Source organism: Martes martes (genome assembly GCF_963455335.1).
Source record: "Martes martes genome assembly, chromosome: 4".
Lineage (NCBI taxonomy): Eukaryota > Metazoa > Chordata > Mammalia > Carnivora > Mustelidae > Martes > Martes martes.
Genome location: NC_137891.1, coordinates 127261269 through 127279310, shown reverse-complemented (window position 1 = coordinate 127279310; position 18042 = coordinate 127261269). Strand labels below are relative to the sequence as shown.

The following is an 18042-nucleotide window of genomic DNA, read 5'->3' as shown; positions in this document are numbered from 1 at the left end:
ACATCAGGCTCTGCATTCAGCACAGAGTCTGCTTGAGATTCTCTCTCCCTCTGCCCCCTCCTGCTTATGTGTGTGTGCTCTCACTCCAAAATCGATCAATCAATCAATCTTAAAAAAAAAAAGAAAGAAAGAAATTGAGATAATTCATGATTGTCCACATTTCCAGATAGTTTAAAAAAAAATTGGTTTGTTTTAAAACTGAATTAGGGGTGTGTGGGTGGCTCAGGTGGTTAAGCATCTGACTCTTGATCTCATCTCAGTTCTTGATTTCAGGGTTGTGAGTTCAAGCCCCACACTGGGCATGGAGCCTACTCAAAAAACCAAACCAAAACAAAGCAAAACTCTGAAATAATCATTCCTGTAATTTAAAATCTTGCAATGATTCAGACATTTAGTTGCATGAAAAATCTTTAGTTGTTCAACAGATTTTTTTTTTTTTTTTTAAAGATTTTATTTATTTATTTGACAGACAGAGATCACAAGCAGGCAGAGAGGCAGGCAGAGAGAGAGGGGGAAGCAGGCTCCCCGCGGAGCAGAGAGCCCGATGCGGGGCTCGATCCCAGGATCCCAGGATCACGACCCGAGCCGAAGGCAGTGGCTCAACCCACTGAGCCACCCAGGTGCCCCTGTTCAACAGATTTTAATGAGGTTGAATTGTTTTGTGTTCCTTTTGACTTTTATGGTAATATTGTTTACCTAAGAACTTCAGAAAGTAATAAATTAATACACTTTGCTTGTTTTCAAAATTCAAGTTGGGCTAGCTGTCATTTAAAGAGTGTGAAATAATATTCTCTTAGTAGTACTTAGAGCTAGGTTAGTTTAAGAATAATTTTTGTTCCTAAATATTTATTTTAAGTGAATAAATATAGGAAGCTTTTTTCAATCAACCTGCATCTTTTCCAGATAAAATTTTCACCAGTAGCAAAAAAGTTGTTTGTGGTAACTGCAGTGAGTGCTGTATCTGTAATTTTTCTGGCCCATCACTTTAAAAGAAGACGTGGAAAGAAGAAAGGAAAAGCATTACCATGGGAACCAGAGCACCTTGTACTTGAATACACTAAAAGAGCAGCATCAGACAAAGGTAGGTGGAGATAGCTGAAGTCTAAAAAAAGAAATTTTATGTATAAATCATAACTGGCGTGCAGTGATTTCCGTGTTTCCGTCTCCAAAATTCCTTTCTTTAATATTTAACTTACGGATAATACAGATTCATTTTAGAAAGATTAGAACATACAGATAAACAAACAAAAAGTTAAAATCACCTGATATTCTGGTACCTAGAAGTAATGACTGATAATACTTTGGCATTTATCTATCTGTTTCTATTTGCATTTAAATATATTGAAACATAAAATTCTATATTATGTAGAAGTAAATGGTATATAGCAAAATTATGATTATACCTTTTGTAGCTTTCTTGTAAGAAAAGTAACAATATATAAGAATGTTTTTCTAGGTCCACAAATACATTTCTGGCTATCATTTTTTTAAAAAAATATTTTATTTATTTATTTGACAGACAGATCACAAGTAGGCAGAGAGTCAGGCAGAGAGAGAGGAAGGGAAGCAGGCTCCCTGCCGAGCGGAGAGCCTGACACGGGCTCGATCCTAGGACTCTGGGATCATGACCTGAGCTGAAGGCAGAGACTTTAACCCACTGAGCCACCCAGGTGCCCCTGTGCTATCATTTTTAGTATATACTTAGTGTTAAATTTGAAAACACATGCCCAATTTATTTAAGCAGTTCCCTGTTCTCTTTAGAATGTTTTTCTTGCTTTGCATATACTTGTCTAATTATTTTCTTAGTATATAAGTAGAAGTAGAATTACTGGTCTTTCAAAGATAGTTTTTGTTAGAGATGTAGTACATACTGCCAAAGTGTATCAATAACAATAATTTCTTGAGCATGCTGAGTTTTTTATTTATTAAATTTTTAATTTTAATTTATTATTTAGAGTATCATATGCTTTTGTTATTAATTTGTCCAGCAAATAATCAATGAATGACTATTTTTGTGCCAAGTACAGTGAACATTGCAGTAATGATGGCTCTCACTTAATGAGTTTATTAGATCTCGGATGTAGTGCTAAATTCTGTGTATTCATTTCATTATTTAACTTTCATAGCAATCCTAAGAATTAGGACTATATCCTGTGTTAGTGTTTAGACATAAAGGAAATTGAGATAAGGAAAGCTTACGTGACCTGCTTAGGGACATATAAGTCCAGGAATTGAAGAGTGTCTTAACTGTTGGATTAAGGTGAACAAAGACACAGTGTCTGCCATAGATGGATAGATAGGTGTTTAGGGGAGAAAGAAGTATAAAAAACTGTTTATAATGTAATGTGATATGAATATAGTTTAGATGTAATTCAGGAAAGGAAGTGCTTATATTTCGTTAAATTTATAACTTGAATGTTTATAGTTGCCAGTGTTTTTTTAGAAAGATTTTATTTTTAATCAGTCTCAGCACCCAAAACGGGACTCGAACTCATAAACCCAAGATCAAGAGTGACTGAGCAAACTAGGCACACTAGTTGACAGTCTTTTTATAGTGATTACAATAGATTATTCAAATATTGCTCTAATTAATTAGTGAATATTTTATTCTTTATTTAGGGAGCAGAGTTTAGCAATGTTAAAAACAATTGTGAACGTGAAAAAAACACAATTGTGAAGAGATGTAGATTTTAATAATGGTGTACATTTAATAATTTACACAACTGAGTGAAAAGAATTTTAAAATTAGAAGCTTTCTGAATGAATATAATATAAACTTTGAGATTTTACCTGAAATTTATCATTGGAGTTACTAATACTTCTAATATTATTGATATATTTGTTTGGTAGGTTCAAGTTGTTCCAGTAGTAGACAGAATTTGACCTTATCTTTAAGTTCCGCCAAAGACAAAGGATCTCAGTCTTGTAACTATGCTAATGGAGGACTTTTCAGTAAATACTCAGGTTCTGCACAGAGTTTAGCCTCTGTAAGTAATGAAAAAAAAAATTATTTTACAGATTTGCTTTGTGTCTTTTGTTATCTATTTGTTTAAATGTCATATAATTATAGATAGCCCTTGGTATGGAAAGAACCTTAAATCATCGGGTTGTGTCTGTTTTCTTTAAGCAAGTAAAATTTTCCTTTTGCTAAATAACAAGACTTTTTGGTTCCATCTTTCTTTGAGTAAGTGATGTGGACAAATGGGTCCTGTAGAATAGTGTTGATGTGGAAGAATTGGTTCAAAACTAGCTGTTCTGCAAAAAAGCTGCAAAACTAGCTGTTCTGCAAAAAAGCTGTTCTGCAAAACAGCCAACCTTTGTACTAGGTCACAAAATAATGAGCCTGGGTAGGTAAAAGTGTGTGGCTTGCTAAAGCCAAATGTGGAGTTCCTCACCTTATTCTTTGGAGCATTAATGTAGTATTGAATGACAAGTGAGGAAGAGAGTTAGTATTTGTTGAAGTTTAATATAGTAAAAATGTATTTAATAGGTAGGATATATATTTGCTACTAAATAAAGAAGAGGCAAAAAATGTATAGTGATAAATGTGTTCCTGATCCTCTTGGTTCTCCTCCTGAGAGATAAGCAAAATTGGTAATTTCCAATAAATATTGGTAATATATGGTAACATATATACTTCTGGGAGCATATGCTTCTACCATCATGTATATTCATTATTTTAAATAGTTTATTGAGGACCATGTTCTGTACCTTGCTTCTATATTTTGTTGGAATATATAGCTGTCCCATTCTTAAGTGCCTAAAAATATATTAAATTTTTAAAGGCTATTCTGTGGTAGGAATATCTAGATCAAAGACATGTAGGCTTTCATTTCCTCTTTAAAACTTAACAGGGTAATGAAGTATATATCCATTCTATAATCTGAACTTACTCTGTGTCAGAGAAGTCCCTCTGTTTTGAAATTTTTCAACTGAAAGTTGAAGCTGTGCTTTTTAACTACTAAGTAGAGAAAGGGAGTTTCATGATAAATATGAGTAGAAAGTCATTAGAATCACTTTACTGTACTGGCCTCAGCTGACCTCATCATTCCACTGCCAGGGTTATGAACCCAGATTTCTGAGTGCCCAAACAAGGCAACAGACTTGGAAAGGAGGGGGACAGGGTCCGCAAAACTTGGTAATTGGATATGAGAGGTGTGGGAAGAGAACTTAAAGACAACTTTCTGTTTTCTGGTTTGGGAAATTTTGGGGATGGAAGTATTGTTAGTGAATCTGAGAGGAGGGAAAGATTTATTTTGGAAAGTTACAGAGGTCCTTTTTCATATAGTTAGTTGAAGATGCCAGCAGAAGAGCTGAGTAGAATCACCAAGTATTTCCACCAGATGGGAATATGAGCTAAATTTCTTTATTTTTATTATTTTTTAAAAGATATATTTATTTGCTTTGAGAGAGAGAGAGTGTGAGTTCCCACAAGTGGGGAGAGGGGAAGACAGAATCCCAAGCAGACATCCTGCTGAGCACGGAGCCTAACCCTGGGCTTGATCTCATTACTCAGGAGATTATGTCCTGAGCTGAAATCATGAGTTGGACATTTAACCGACCAAGCCACCTAAGAGCTCCCAGATTTATTTAAAAAGGACAGAACTGGAAGTAGAGACTAGGTAGTTATTTGCATAGAGGAGACTGAAATGACTGGCTCAGTGCACCTTGCTAGAGAAGGGAAGATGATAGAGGCTCTTCAATTGTAGTTATCGTTTAGCAGAGAATCAGCATTGTTAATAAATTTTGAAAAGGAGATAAGCTAGTTACCTCAAACCAAAGTAGGTGTGGATAAAATTTATAAGGAAATGCTTAATAAAACAGTAAACTACAAAAGTAACTGCTTGATTTTTTTATGGAAATAACTGATTTTTGTTTGAAATGCTCTCTCTGCATTTTTCAGCAAACAAAAGCTTAAAATACTTAGGGTCTTATGACTCCTAATTGAATATAATGAGAACTGTTTCTTCAGGTAGGAATTACTTGGGTTGTTTCACCAGGAATAGGATTTATATAAACAATTTGTAAATATAAATGATTGCAAAATGTTTTCACAAAAGAGATTTTGAAGTAACTTCTGTTGATCTTAATTTTAGGTCCAGAGTGTCAATTCTTGTCATAGCTGTGCTTGCGGCAATTCTAACTCCTGGGACAAAGCAGATGAAGATGATATTAAACTTGTTAATATTCCTGTGACCACTCCTGAGAACTTATACTTGATGGGTAGGAATAACATAATAAAGTTTTAAGATATACTCAGATTTAATATGAAACTAAAAAATGAATTATTTTAAAAGAAGCAACATGATTTTAAAATGTTCTTATATCTGTTAAATCTAGTATACATAAAATAACCTGTTATATTAGTTTCTGGAGAATGCTCTAACAAATTACCACAAACTTGGTCATTTAAACAGCAGAAATGTATTCTCTCAGAGTTTTGGAGGCCAGAAGATCGAATCATTATCACTGGGCTGGAATCAAGGTATCATTAGAGCTATACTTCCTTTGGAGGCTTAGGGGAGTATCTGTTTTGAGAGCAAAAAGTATCTATTTTCTCTTCCCAACTTTTGATGGCTTCTGGCTTGTGCCCTTCCATCATCACCTCCTCTCTGTGTACCAAATCTCCCTCTGCCTCTTACTGGTACAGTCATGATTGGATTAGGGTCCACCAAATAGTCTAGGATAATCTCCCCATGTTAAATTCCTTAATTTAATCACTTCTTCAGAGAACCCTTTTCTTTGTAAGGTAATGTTTACAGTTCCAAGACTAAGAGCTGACCTATTTGGGTGGCCATTATTCAATATGTTACACTCATTTAAGGGTATTAATTGAGAAAAATACACAGCCAAGAATACTATATCCAGCTAGGCTGTCATTGAAAATAGGAGAGATAAAAAGCTTCCAGGACAAACAGAAACTAAAAGAATTTATGATCCCCAAACCAGCCCTACAAGAAATATTGAAAGGAGTCCTCTAATCAAAGAGAGATCCTGAAAGTAACAAAGACTAGAAAGGAACAGAGAGAATATACAGTAACAGTCACCTTATAGGCAATACAATGGCATTAAATTCATATCTTTCAATAGTTACCTGAATGTAGATGGGCTAAATGCCCCAATCAAAAGACACAGGGTATCAGATTGGATAAAAAAACAAGACCCATCGATATGCTGTCTGCAAGAGACTCACTTTAGACCCCAAGACATCTCCAGATTTAAAGTGAGAGGGTGGAAAACCATTTATCATGCCAATGGACATCAAAAGAAAGCTGGGCTGGCAATCCTTGTATCAGACAAATTAGATTTTAAAACAAAGACTATAATAAGAGATGCGGAAGGACAGTACATCATACTTAAAGGTCTGTCCAAGAAGAAGACCTAACAGTTGTAAATATTTATGCCCCCTAACATGGGAGCAGCCAATTAATAACAAAATCAAAGAAACACATCAACAACAATGGTAGGGGACTTTAATACCCCCCTCACTGAGATGGACAGATCATCTAAGCAAAAGAGCAATGAGGAAATAAGGGCTTTAAATGACACACTGAACCAGATGGACTTCACAGATATATTCAGAACATTCCATCCCAAAGCAACAGAATACATATTCATCTCTAGTGCACATGGAACATTCTCTAGAATAACAGGGTCACAAATCAGTTTTCAACCAGTACCAAATGATTGGGATCATTCCCTGCCTATTTTCACACCACAGTGCTTTGAAACTCTAACTGAATCACAAGAGGAAAGTTGGAAAGAACTCAAATACGTAGAGGCTAAAGAGCATCCTACTAAAGAATGAATGGGTCAACCAGGAAATTAGAGAAGAATTAAAAAAAAAAATCATGGAAACAAATGAAAATGAAAACACAACGGTTCCAAATCTTTGGCATGCCCAAAGGCGGTCCTAAGAGGAAAGTATATAGCAATACAAGCCTTTCTCAAGAAACAAGAAAGGTCTCAAATATACAACCTAACCCTATGCCTAAAAAGCTGGAGAAAGAGCAGCAAATAAACATAAACCCAGCAAGAGAAGAGAAATAATATAATCAGAGCAGAAATCAATGAAATAGAAACCAAAAGAAGAGCAGAACAGATCAACGAAACTAGGAGCTGGTTTTTCAAAAGAATTAATAGGAAGGATTAACCCCTGGTCAGACTTATCAAACAGAAAAGAGAAAGGACCCAAATTAATAAAATCATGAATGAAAAAGGAGAGATCACAACCAATACAAAGAAATACAAACAATTATAAGAACGTATTATGAACAACTCTATGCCATCAAATTAGACAATCTAAAAGAAATGGATGCATTCTTGGAGATGTTAAACTACCAAAACTGAACCAGGAAGAAATAGAAAACCTGAGCAGACCCATAACCCACAAGGAAACTGAAGCAGTAATCAAAAATCTCCCAACAGGGGAACCTGGGTGGCTCAGTGGGTTAAGCCTCTGCCTTTGGCTAAGGTTATCATCTCAGGGTCCTGGGATCAAGCCCTGCATCAGTCTCCCTGCTCCGCAGGGAGCCTGCTTCCCCCTCTCTCTCTGCCTGCTTCTTTGCCTACTTGTGCTCTCTGTCTGTCAAATAAATAAATAAAATCTTAAAAAAAAAAATCTCCCAATAAACAAGAGCCCAGGGCCAGATGGCTTCCCAGGGGAATTCTACCCAACATTTAAAGAAGAATTAATACCTGTTCTCCTGAAACTGTTCCAAAAATAGAAATAAAAGGAAAACTTCCAAACTCATTTTATGAGCCCAACATTACCTTAATCCCAAAACCAGACAAAGACCCTATCAAAAAGGAGAGTTACAGACCAATATCCCTGATGAACATGGATGCAACAATTCTCACCAAAATACTAGCTAATAGGATCCAACAGTACGTTAAAAGGAATATTCACTAGGACCAAGTTGGATTTATTCCTGGACTGCAAGCTTGGTTGAACATCTGTAAATCAATCAGTATGTTACAGTACATTAATAGAAGAAAGAACGAGAATCCTATGATACTCTCAATAGATGCAGAAAAAGCATTTGGCAAAGTACAGTGTCCTTTCTTGATCAAAACTCTTCACAGTGTAGGGATAGAGGGTATAAACCTCAATATCATCAAAGCCATCTATGAAAAACCCACAGCGAATATCATTCTCAATGAGGAGTAAATGAGAGCTTTTCCCCTAAGGTCAGGAACATGGCAGGGATGTTCTCAATCACCACTGCTATTTAACATAGTACTAGAAGTCCTAGCCTCGGCAATCAGACAACAAAAAGAAATGAAATGCATCTGAATTGGCAAAGAAGTCAAACTCTCACTCTTTGCAGATAATATAATACTTTATGTGGAAACCCCCAAAAGACTTCATCCCAAAACTGCTAGAACTCATACAGGAATTCAGTAAAGTGGCAGGAAATAAAATCAATGCACAGAAATCAGTTGCATTCCTTTTTCTGTTTCTTTTTTTTTTTTAATATGGAACACATCACAAATTTTCGTGTCATCCTTGCGCAGGGGCCATGCTAATCTTCTCTCTTCCAATTTTAGTATATGTGCTGCTGAAGAGAGCACCAATCAGTTGCATTTCTATACACCAACAACAAAACAGAAGAAAGAGAAATTAAAGAGTCGGTCCCATTTACAGTTGGACCTAAAACCATAAGATGCCTAGGAATAAATCTAACCAAAGAGGCAAAGTATCTGTACTCAGGAAACTATAGAATACTCATGAAAGAAATTGAGGAAGACAAAGAAATTGAAAAACATTCCATGCTCATGGATTGGAAGAATAAATATCATGAAAATGTCTGCTACCTAGAGCAGTCTGCACGTTCAATGCAATCCCTATCAAAATGCCATCAACTCTTTTCACAAAAATGGAACAAATAATCCTAAAATTTGTATGGAATCAGAAAAGACCCCAAATAGCCAGAAGAATGTTGAAAAAGAAAAGCAAAGCTGGTGGCATCACAATTCCGGACTTTGGGGTGCCTGGGTGGCTCAGTCGTTGAGCTCCTGCCTTTGGCTCGGGTCATGATCCCGGGGTCCTGGGATTGAGCCCCACACTGGGCTCCCTGCTTAGCGGGGGGCCTGCTTCTCCCTCTCTCACTCCTCCCACTTGTGTTCCCTCTCTCACTGTCTTTCTCTATCAAATAAATAATATCTTAAAAAACAAAATAAAACAATTCCAGACTTCAAGCTTTATTACAAAGCTATAATCATCAAGACAGTATGGTACTGGCACAAAAACAGACACAAAGATCAGTGAAGCAGAAAAGAGAGCCCGGAAATGGACCCTCAACTCTGTGCTCAACTAATCTTTGACAAAGCAGGAAAGAATGTCCAATGGAAAAAAGACAAATGGTGCTGGGAAAATTGGACAGCCACATGGAGAAGAATGAAACTGGACCATTTCCATACACCATACACAAAAACATACTCAAAATGGATGAAACACCTCAATGTGAGACGGGAATCCCTCAAAATCCTTGAGAACACAGGCAGCAACCCCTTCGACCTCTGCCACAGCAATGTCTTCCTAGAAACATCGTCAAAGGCGAGGGAAACAAGGGCAAAAATGAACTATTGGGACTTCATCAGGATAAAAAGCTTTTGCGTAGCAAAGGAAACAATCAACAAAATCAAAAGACAACAGACAGAATGGGTGAATGGGAGAAGATATTTGCAAATGACGTATCAGACAAAGAGTTAGTATTCAGAATATATAAAGAACTTATCAACCTCAATACCCAGAGAATAATCCAATCGAGAAATGGGCAGAAGACAAGAACAGACATTTCTGCAAAGAAGACATCCAAATGGCCAACAGACACATGAAAAAGTGCTCAACATCCCTTGGCGTCAGGGAAATACAAATCAAAACCACAACGATATACCACCTCACATCATTCAGAATGGCTAAAATTAAAAAGTCAGGAAGCAACAGATGTTGGCAAGGATGCGGAGAAAGTGGAAACCTCCTGCACTGTTGGTGGGAATGCAAGCTGGTGCAGGCACTCTGGAAAACAGTATGGAGGTTCCTCAGAAAATTGAAAATAGAGGGCACCTGGGTGGCTCAGTGGGTTGAAGCTTCTGCCTTCAGCTCGGGTCATGATCTCAGGGTCCTGGGATCGAGCCCCGCATTGGGCTCTCTGCTCGGCGGGGAGCCTGCTTCCCTTCCTCTCTCTCTGCCTGCCTCTCTACCTGCTTGTGATCTCTGTCTGTCAAATAAATAAATAAATAAATCTTGAAAAAAAAAAAAAGAAAATTGAAAATAGAGCTACTCTACAACCCAGCAATTGCAGTACTGGGTATTTATCCCAAAGATGCAAATGTAGTGATCCAAAGGGCATGTTCACCCTGATGTTTATAACATCAATGTCCACAATAGCCAAACTATGGAAAGAGCCTTGACGTCCATTGGCAGGTGAATGAATAAAGAAGCTATGGTATATATTTATGATGGAATATTATGTAGCTATCATAAAAGGAAATCTTGCCATTTGCAATGGCGTGGATGGAACTAGAGGGTATTACGCTAAGCGAGATAAGTCAGAGAAAAACAATTATCATATGATCACAGTAATATGAGGAATTTGAGAAACAGGACAGAGGATCATGGGGGAAGAGAGGAAAAAATGAAATAGGATGAAACCAGAAAGGGAGACAAACTATAAGAGACTCTTAATCTCAGGAAGCAAACTGAGGGCTGCTGGAGTGGAGAGGAATGGGAGGGATAGGGTGGCTGGGTGATGGACATTGGAGAGGATATGTGCTATGGTGAGCGCTGTGAATTGTGTACGACTGATGAATCACAGACCTGTACCCCTGAAACAAATAATGCATTATATGTCAATAAAAAAATGTGTTACACTCTTCTAACCTGATTTGTTGATACTTTTTAAAAGATAAACTTTTTTATTTTATTTATTTACTTTTTAAAGACTTTATTTATTTATCTGAAACAGAGAAAGCGAGAAAGAGCATGAGCAGGGAGGAGAGGCTCAATCTCAGGCCCAGTGATCATGACCTGAGCAGAAGGCAGACACTTGGACAACCCGGCCCTACTTATTTAAGAGAGAGAGAAAGTAGGGGGAGGGGCAAAGGGAGATGGAGAGAGAATCTCAACCGGACTCCAAGCTGAGTGCAGAGCCTGATCCAGGGCTTGATCTCATGACCCTGAGGTCATGACCTAAGCCGAATCTAAGTCAGATGCCTAACAGACTGAGCCACCCAGGTGGCCCTATTTATTTTTATTTTAAGTGCCCAAGATAGCGCTTGAATTCAAGACCCTGAGATGAAGAGTTGAATGCTTTACCAAATGAACCATCCATTCATCCCTAAGTTAAGTAGCTTTTAAAGATATTTTTTTCTGGGGGGCATGAGTGGCTCGGTCGGTTGGGTGGCTGCCTTCAGCTCAGGTCATGATCCTGGAGTCCCGGGATCAAGTTCTGCATTGGGGTCCCTGCTTGGTCTGCTTCTCCCTCTGTCCTTCCCCCTCACGCTCTCTCTCCCTCTCAAATAAATAAAATCTTTTTAAAAAAAAGATATTTTTCTTTTGTATGTCTAGAAAAATTGAAATTTTGAAATATTTTGGTTTTGTTTGAACTACAGTATTATTTTGGTAAGTTTTTTTTACTTGGAGAAAAAGAAGCACATATTCACCTTTTTTTCCCCCCATAAAAGCTGTCTAGCTGAGGGGATATGGAATTTCTAGTTGGACTATACTCTATGATGGCTTTTCCTGCAGTCTTGTAGATTTTTAACTGACTCAGCAATTTATCCATCCAAATCAACAAGTTGGTATCATGTAGTTTAAGAAAGCTTTTGTTGGGAAAAAAAGATGGAAAAATCTCTCTAGGGGGTGCCTGGGTGGCTCAGTCAGTTAAGCATCTGCCTTTGGCTCAGGTTGTGATCCCAGGGTCCTGGGATCAAGCCCCACATGGGGCTCCCTGCTCAGCAGGGAGTCTGCTTCTCTCTCCCCCTCTCTCTCCTCCTTGCTCATGCTCTCTCTCTGTCAAGTAAATAAAGAAAGCAAGAAAGAAAACCTTTATTCTAGACTTAGTATGGTATTTCCTCTCAGCTCTACTCTCTCCTTCTGACAACCTCTTATAAACCTGATAGCTTTTTACCAACTAGTTTCTTCTATTTACCTGTCTTTTTAATTTAGGGGGATATATTGAAAGATAGTTGTGTGAATATAAAAATTAGGCTTTGTTGGAGTTTTGATGAACTCTTGGTACTGTTCTAGAAAAATCCAAAGCATGATAGAAATTTAAATTACATTTTTAAAAAAAGGCGAGGGGTGCCTGGGTGGCTCAGTTTTTAAGCATCTGCCTTCGGCTCAGGTCATGATCCCAGAGTTCTAGGATCGAGCCCCACATCAGGCTCCTTGCTCAGCGAGAAGCCTGCTTCTCCCTATCCCACTCTCCGCTGCTTGTGTTTCCTCTTGCTCTCTCTCTCTCTGTCAAATAAATAAATAAAATCTTTAAAAGAAATTATACTTCTTCAAGAAAGAATTTAAAAGAAAACATATTGGTCATTTCTCTCTGATTTTTGGTTGAGTAGTACTATAGACCTAGAATATATTGGGAAATTAAAATTCTGTTAAAGAATGAGGTGAACATAACATTACTCTTTAGTGCTAAAATTATATTCAGACTGTGCCATTGTTGATAACTATGTGAAAAAGACTTTGGCTCCAAATAATTTTATTTTGGCATTTTTTTTCTTGTTTACAACTGTTCTGTTCTTAATTCATAGGTATGGAATTGTTTGAAGAGGCGTTGCGTCGATGGGAGCAAGCTCTTACCTTTCGAAATAGACAGGCTGAAGATGAAGCCTGTAGTTCCATTAAATTGGGTGCGGGAGATGCCATTGCTGAAGAAAGTGTAGATGTAAGGGTGATTTATCTGAGAGTGGCTTTCATAGTATTGGAAGAATTAAACAATGTATAATGTTGACTCAGTGTACTTGCTTTTTGTGGCATTTAATAGAACTGGGTTTTGTTTTGTTTTGTTTTGTTTTTTGGTCTCCCTTGGGATAATGTGGGCATATGTCATATTGGGCCTTTTCTGTTCAGTTAATTATTGAATCCCAAATTTGCAATTCATGATCAAGTTCCCTGATTTTCCAAGAATATAGAGGATTAAGCTAATATGATTTCTAAAGGGATTTTTTAAAAGTTTCCTTTATACTTTATGTTTAATTAAGTGCCATTATATCCATAAAAGTTACATAGAGTTAGAGCTGGACTGGTACTTAATGATCATCTCGGCTAGTGATTCTCAAATTTGAGCATGCATTAGAATCATCTGAAAGTCTTGTTAAAACAGACTTTGGTTTCTAATTCAGGGGCGGGTAGGTCTTGAGAATTTGGGTTTCTAGCAACGACTTGGATGATACTGATGTTGCTGGTCAGGGATTTTACTTTGAGAACCCCTGATTCAGTTTCGCCATTAAAATTAGAGGTAGAGAAGCTGAATCCCTGAGAACTGAGGTGACCTGGCCAAAAGCCCAGCTAAAACCCAGTGCTGTCACCACCAAACAGTTGCTCCTCTTATCCCACACTTTCTCTGCCTTTCATTTGAGAGTGGAAGGTGTTGAGGATTTTAACATTAGAATCTAATATTTGCTGTGTGTACTTTTTCTCTCCTTGTAGGATATTATTAGTACTGAATTTATCCATAAACTTGAAGCTCTGCTGCAAAGAGCGTATCGTCTTCAAGAGGAGTTTGAAGCTACTCTGGGGGCATCTGATTCTAATTCCCTTGTTAATGATATCGGTAAGATGGGTATTTATATGGTTTTTATGAAATGTGAATTTTTTCTTTTAAATTCTTGGAATCATTTGCTTAAGTATATTAATATGGTTGCATATTTTTTTAGAAAATAGTCAAGAGAAAAAAGTTCTATCATAACTACTGGGTTTTATCTTTCAATTTTATTTTTCTAGCAAGAACTTAATGCCCTTAAGATATAATGTCAAATGCTTACCATAGGTAGGATTCTGTCTTTGTTTTATTTATTTATTTATTTATTTATTTATTTGTATCTTTGTTTTAAGATTACATTCTGATTGAAAGAATGCCAGTCCAAGTGCTGGAGAGAGGAAGAAAATAAACAATAATATAAAAATAGGACAGAGGCACACCTCAAAAATGTGCATGCAGCTCATAGCATTCATTTAAAATATTTTAAGTAATTCTCTTTCTTGGACCGCATTGTAACTGCAGGCTTGATTTTCATATCAGTAGTCAGGACATGCATTATTATATACCATTACTCATATTTCCTATTTTAAAGAGAAAAGAACTTTGGAAAAGACTTAAGTGACCTCTTCAAAGGAAGGAATGTTTCGAATTGCTTTCTTGAATTCTGAAAATGTTCCAAAGAATGAAGACAAAAGTACATTGCATCTCTTTTTGGTAAAAATAATTTTTTTTAAGTTTGAGGAGAATTGTTATTATAAGGAATAAAAATAGTTAAGGAGTGTTAAAGTTCTTCACATTTTTTTCTGAGCATACTATACTAAAAGTGGCTACATTTTGAAATGCTTATGTGTATATGTATTTTGCATTTAGGTAAAAGATTTCATTTGTATTGGAATTAATAATTTACTGTTTAGGGTGCCTGGCTGGCTCAGTTGGAGGGCGTGTGACTTTTTATCTTGGGTTGTGAGTTTGAGCCCCATGTTGGGTATAGAGATTACTAAAAAAAAAAACTTAAAAAGAAAAGAATTATTGTTTATATGTCACAGGGTTATATGAAACCTCTTTGTATTATTTTGCTCCTTGCTTTTTCATTCTATACTGTCACCAAAACTATTCATTAGGCTTGAGTATTTTTTAATGGTTTCTCTGTGCTTCTCCTAGGCATAATGTTTTGACATGTAGAGGTTATAGGCCAGAAAAAAAGTAGACCATATTCATGTCAAAAAATAGAAATTGTCAGGGGCGCCTGGGTGGCTCAGTGGGTTAAAGCCTCTGCCTTCGGCTCAGGTCATGATCCCAGGGTCATGGGATCGAGCCCGCATCAGGCTCTCTGCTCAGCAGGGAGCCTGCTTCCTCCTCTCTCTCTGCCTGCCTCTCTGCCTACTTGTGATTTCTGTCTGTCAAATAAATAAATAAAATCTTTAAAAAAAAAAAGAATTTGTCAAAGCCTTCTCTTTATAGTTTCTTTCTATACAGTTTCTTTTATAACTTATTATAATGACATTTAGAAAGGACAGAGAGAAGGAACTTTAAAATAATTCAAGTGTAACAATGGAATGGAACAACTAGAAAAGATAAGAAAGTAAAGTGGCAAGGAAAACTACAGAGAAAAAGGAGTAGGAAAAAATTATAAGGAGGGGAGAGGAAAAGGACCCCAAGGCTTAATGTCTTATTTTGCCCTCACTGTTCTAATTGTCTGTCTGCAGCTTCTTTCCAGCCTAATGGTAAGGATCATGTAGGTGTGTAGTTCTTGCATTTGTTACTCTTATGTGTCTCAGATTTGGCTCTGTTTAGCATGCCCAAAGTTTCTTTTTTCTACTGACCATAAAGGTTGGCAAAGTCCATATCTGATTTTTTTTTAGGTTATCAGGTTATAAAGATTTCTTAGGTGCTGCCTCAGAAGTTCTGCTTTGGGTTCACATTGCTTCTGGACAGAAAGTCGCCTAGGCAGATGACTTAATTTCTGGAGCATTCAAATTGTTTCTGAGTAAATTGTTGTTAATTTAGAACTCTAAATGGATAGGATTTCCAAAGTGGAGCCCATAATCAGTCCATAAATTTGGTTAACGTAGGTTGGGAATAAGTTCCCAACCCAATCCCTGTCTTAACCTGGGCTGTCAATGACTTCTAAGCTGACTGGCTTTTCCCTGCAGTGCCTTGACCTCTTATTGCCCTGGGAATTCCAGTTGACATGAAGCTGTTATATTTTGTTCCTTCTCGGGAGTTCTTTGGAAATTGTTCTCTTATTTCAAGTTATCTCTTATTTCATTTTTGAGCTTCTGGGCTGAAAGAAATCTATGGTCAAGATTCTGGTAGGAGAGTACCTCTGTTAGATCTGTTAGTTGGTATTGATCAAAATTGCTTAGAAGTAAGCTAACTCTTCTCATTCTCTAAATCCAAATTCAGTTTACACATTTAATTTATATTATTCAGAGGCAACTTAAAGCTAGTAGTCATAAATAAAGATGTTAACTTTAGAGGGGCTTGAGTGAATTTAAACCAAATACTGATCTGATTTCAGTGAATACTTGACTGTTTTGGAATTTGATTTGTCTTATTTGATGAAATTAAATTTTTTTCCTCTTAAGAATTTGATAGGTTTTCAAGGTTGGAAGATTTCTCAGCAGTCATCTAATTTATCTCCTTTCCCCTCTGCCCTGTACTTAATAACCTGCCATTGCTTGCATGTTACCATGTGCCAAGCTCTTTGCTGAGCACTTACATAACACTGTAGTTTCTTCTCTCCCTCAGGTACTATACTGAGTGAATATTATCTCACTTAATCTTCACAACAACTTTTACAAGATAAATATAGTTATCATCCTCATTTTTCAAATGGGGAAAGAAGAAAGGAGATAGTGAGTAACTTCCCTAGGGTTACATGGCTATCAAATGACAGAACCCAGATTTGGACTGAGGCAGGCTAACCAGAGTTCAGATTCTGAACCACCATGCTATTCCCTCACACTTTGTAAGACAGATACCTTCTTTGAATGGGATGATTGACTGTGAACTCTGTGAGTAGAGTATACCTACTGGCCAAGTTCCCTTTAGGAGATGTAATCTTGGAGCAGGTACAAGAGTCACACAACTGGACTGTGTGGAAACCTCACAGCTGCTAAAGTAAGGGAATATTTCTTGTGGTAGTATTTATTTATTGAAAAGATTTTATTTATTTGAGAGAGAGAGAGTGGGCATGCATATGCATGCACGGCATGGGGGAAGGGCAGAGGGGAAGGGAGAGGAAGAGAAAAGAATCCCAAGCAGACTCTGCTAAGTGAGGAGCCCAATATGGGGCATGATCTCACGACCCTGAGATCATGACCTGAGATGAAACCAAGAGTTGGACTCTTAACTGACTGAGCCACTTGGGCGTCCCTGTGGTGATTTATTTAATGTGGATCTTCCTTTCCTTAAAAAATTTTCCTTCTTCCATATGTGTGTGGGGATCTGAGATTAACTTTTGCATCTTTCCTCCTCTCTCAGGCCCTCTAGGCGCTCTAGACATATTTTGCTCATTTTGTAGAAGGAGGTTATCAAGGTTTAATCCGAGAACAAAAGAAGAGAGCTACTATTCTTACCTGAGGGAAATAGTGCCAGCTGAATTTAAAGTTTCTATTTATTTATTTTGTAATCTTTACACCCGGTGTGGGTTTTGACCTCATGACCCTGAGATCAAGAGAAGCACGCTCTTCCAGCTGAGCCAGTCAGGGGCCCCAGTACCAGCTGAATTTAGTGTAGTGCTTTAATGATTACTCTAGTGGATTACCTTTTGGCCTATACCTCCATAATAACTGAAAGCACAGAGTCCAGATTCACACTAACTGAGTTCAAATCCTTCACCATTTATTAGCTATGTGATTATATAACTTGTCTAAACCTCAGCTTCCTTATCTGAGAAATGGGCATATAATACCTATTCTCAAAATAATTATAAGGATTAAATGAAGTAATACGTATAGTGTGCTAGGTACAGGGTAACAGTGTTTATTAGCTTGGAATTTGGAACTTCTCTGGGAGACTCAGGAAAGCTGTTTTTTTTGTTTTTGGTTTTTTTTTTTTTTGTTTTTGTTGTTGTTATTTTACCTTGCTCTTGTATTTGCTAATTTTGAGATATTCTTTATCTGGCAGTACCTGGCAGGTTCAGTCAGTAGGTTGTGTGACTCTTGATCTCAAGGTTGTGAGTTCAAGCTCCATGTTGGGTGTGGAGATGACTTAAAAATAAAATCTTAAAAAAAATTTAAAAAATAAAAATATAATTTCTTGTCCACTGATACCATTTTCATGTTTTCCAGTGATGCTATAATTTTTTCCATTAATTTTTTTT

General features: G+C 37.0%; 1 protein-coding gene across 2 annotated transcripts in view; it reads left to right on the top strand.

The window, feature by feature from the left end:
* The window catches only part of MIGA1 (mitoguardin 1), a gene marked incomplete at its 5' end in the record, with an annotated part of 98696 nt that overhangs the window by 21212 nt on the left and 59442 nt on the right, over window positions 1-18042 (top strand). For both annotated transcript variants that reach the window (XM_080802823.1, XM_080802822.1), the window contains 5 exons: window positions 904-1081; window positions 2851-2987; window positions 5097-5223; window positions 12766-12899; window positions 13664-13787. In XM_080802823.1, coding sequence (XP_080658949.1) covers window positions 904-1081; window positions 2851-2987; window positions 5097-5223; window positions 12766-12899; window positions 13664-13787 — 700 coding nt within the window. The remainder of the gene's footprint in view (window positions 1-903; window positions 1082-2850; window positions 2988-5096; window positions 5224-12765; window positions 12900-13663; window positions 13788-18042) is intronic.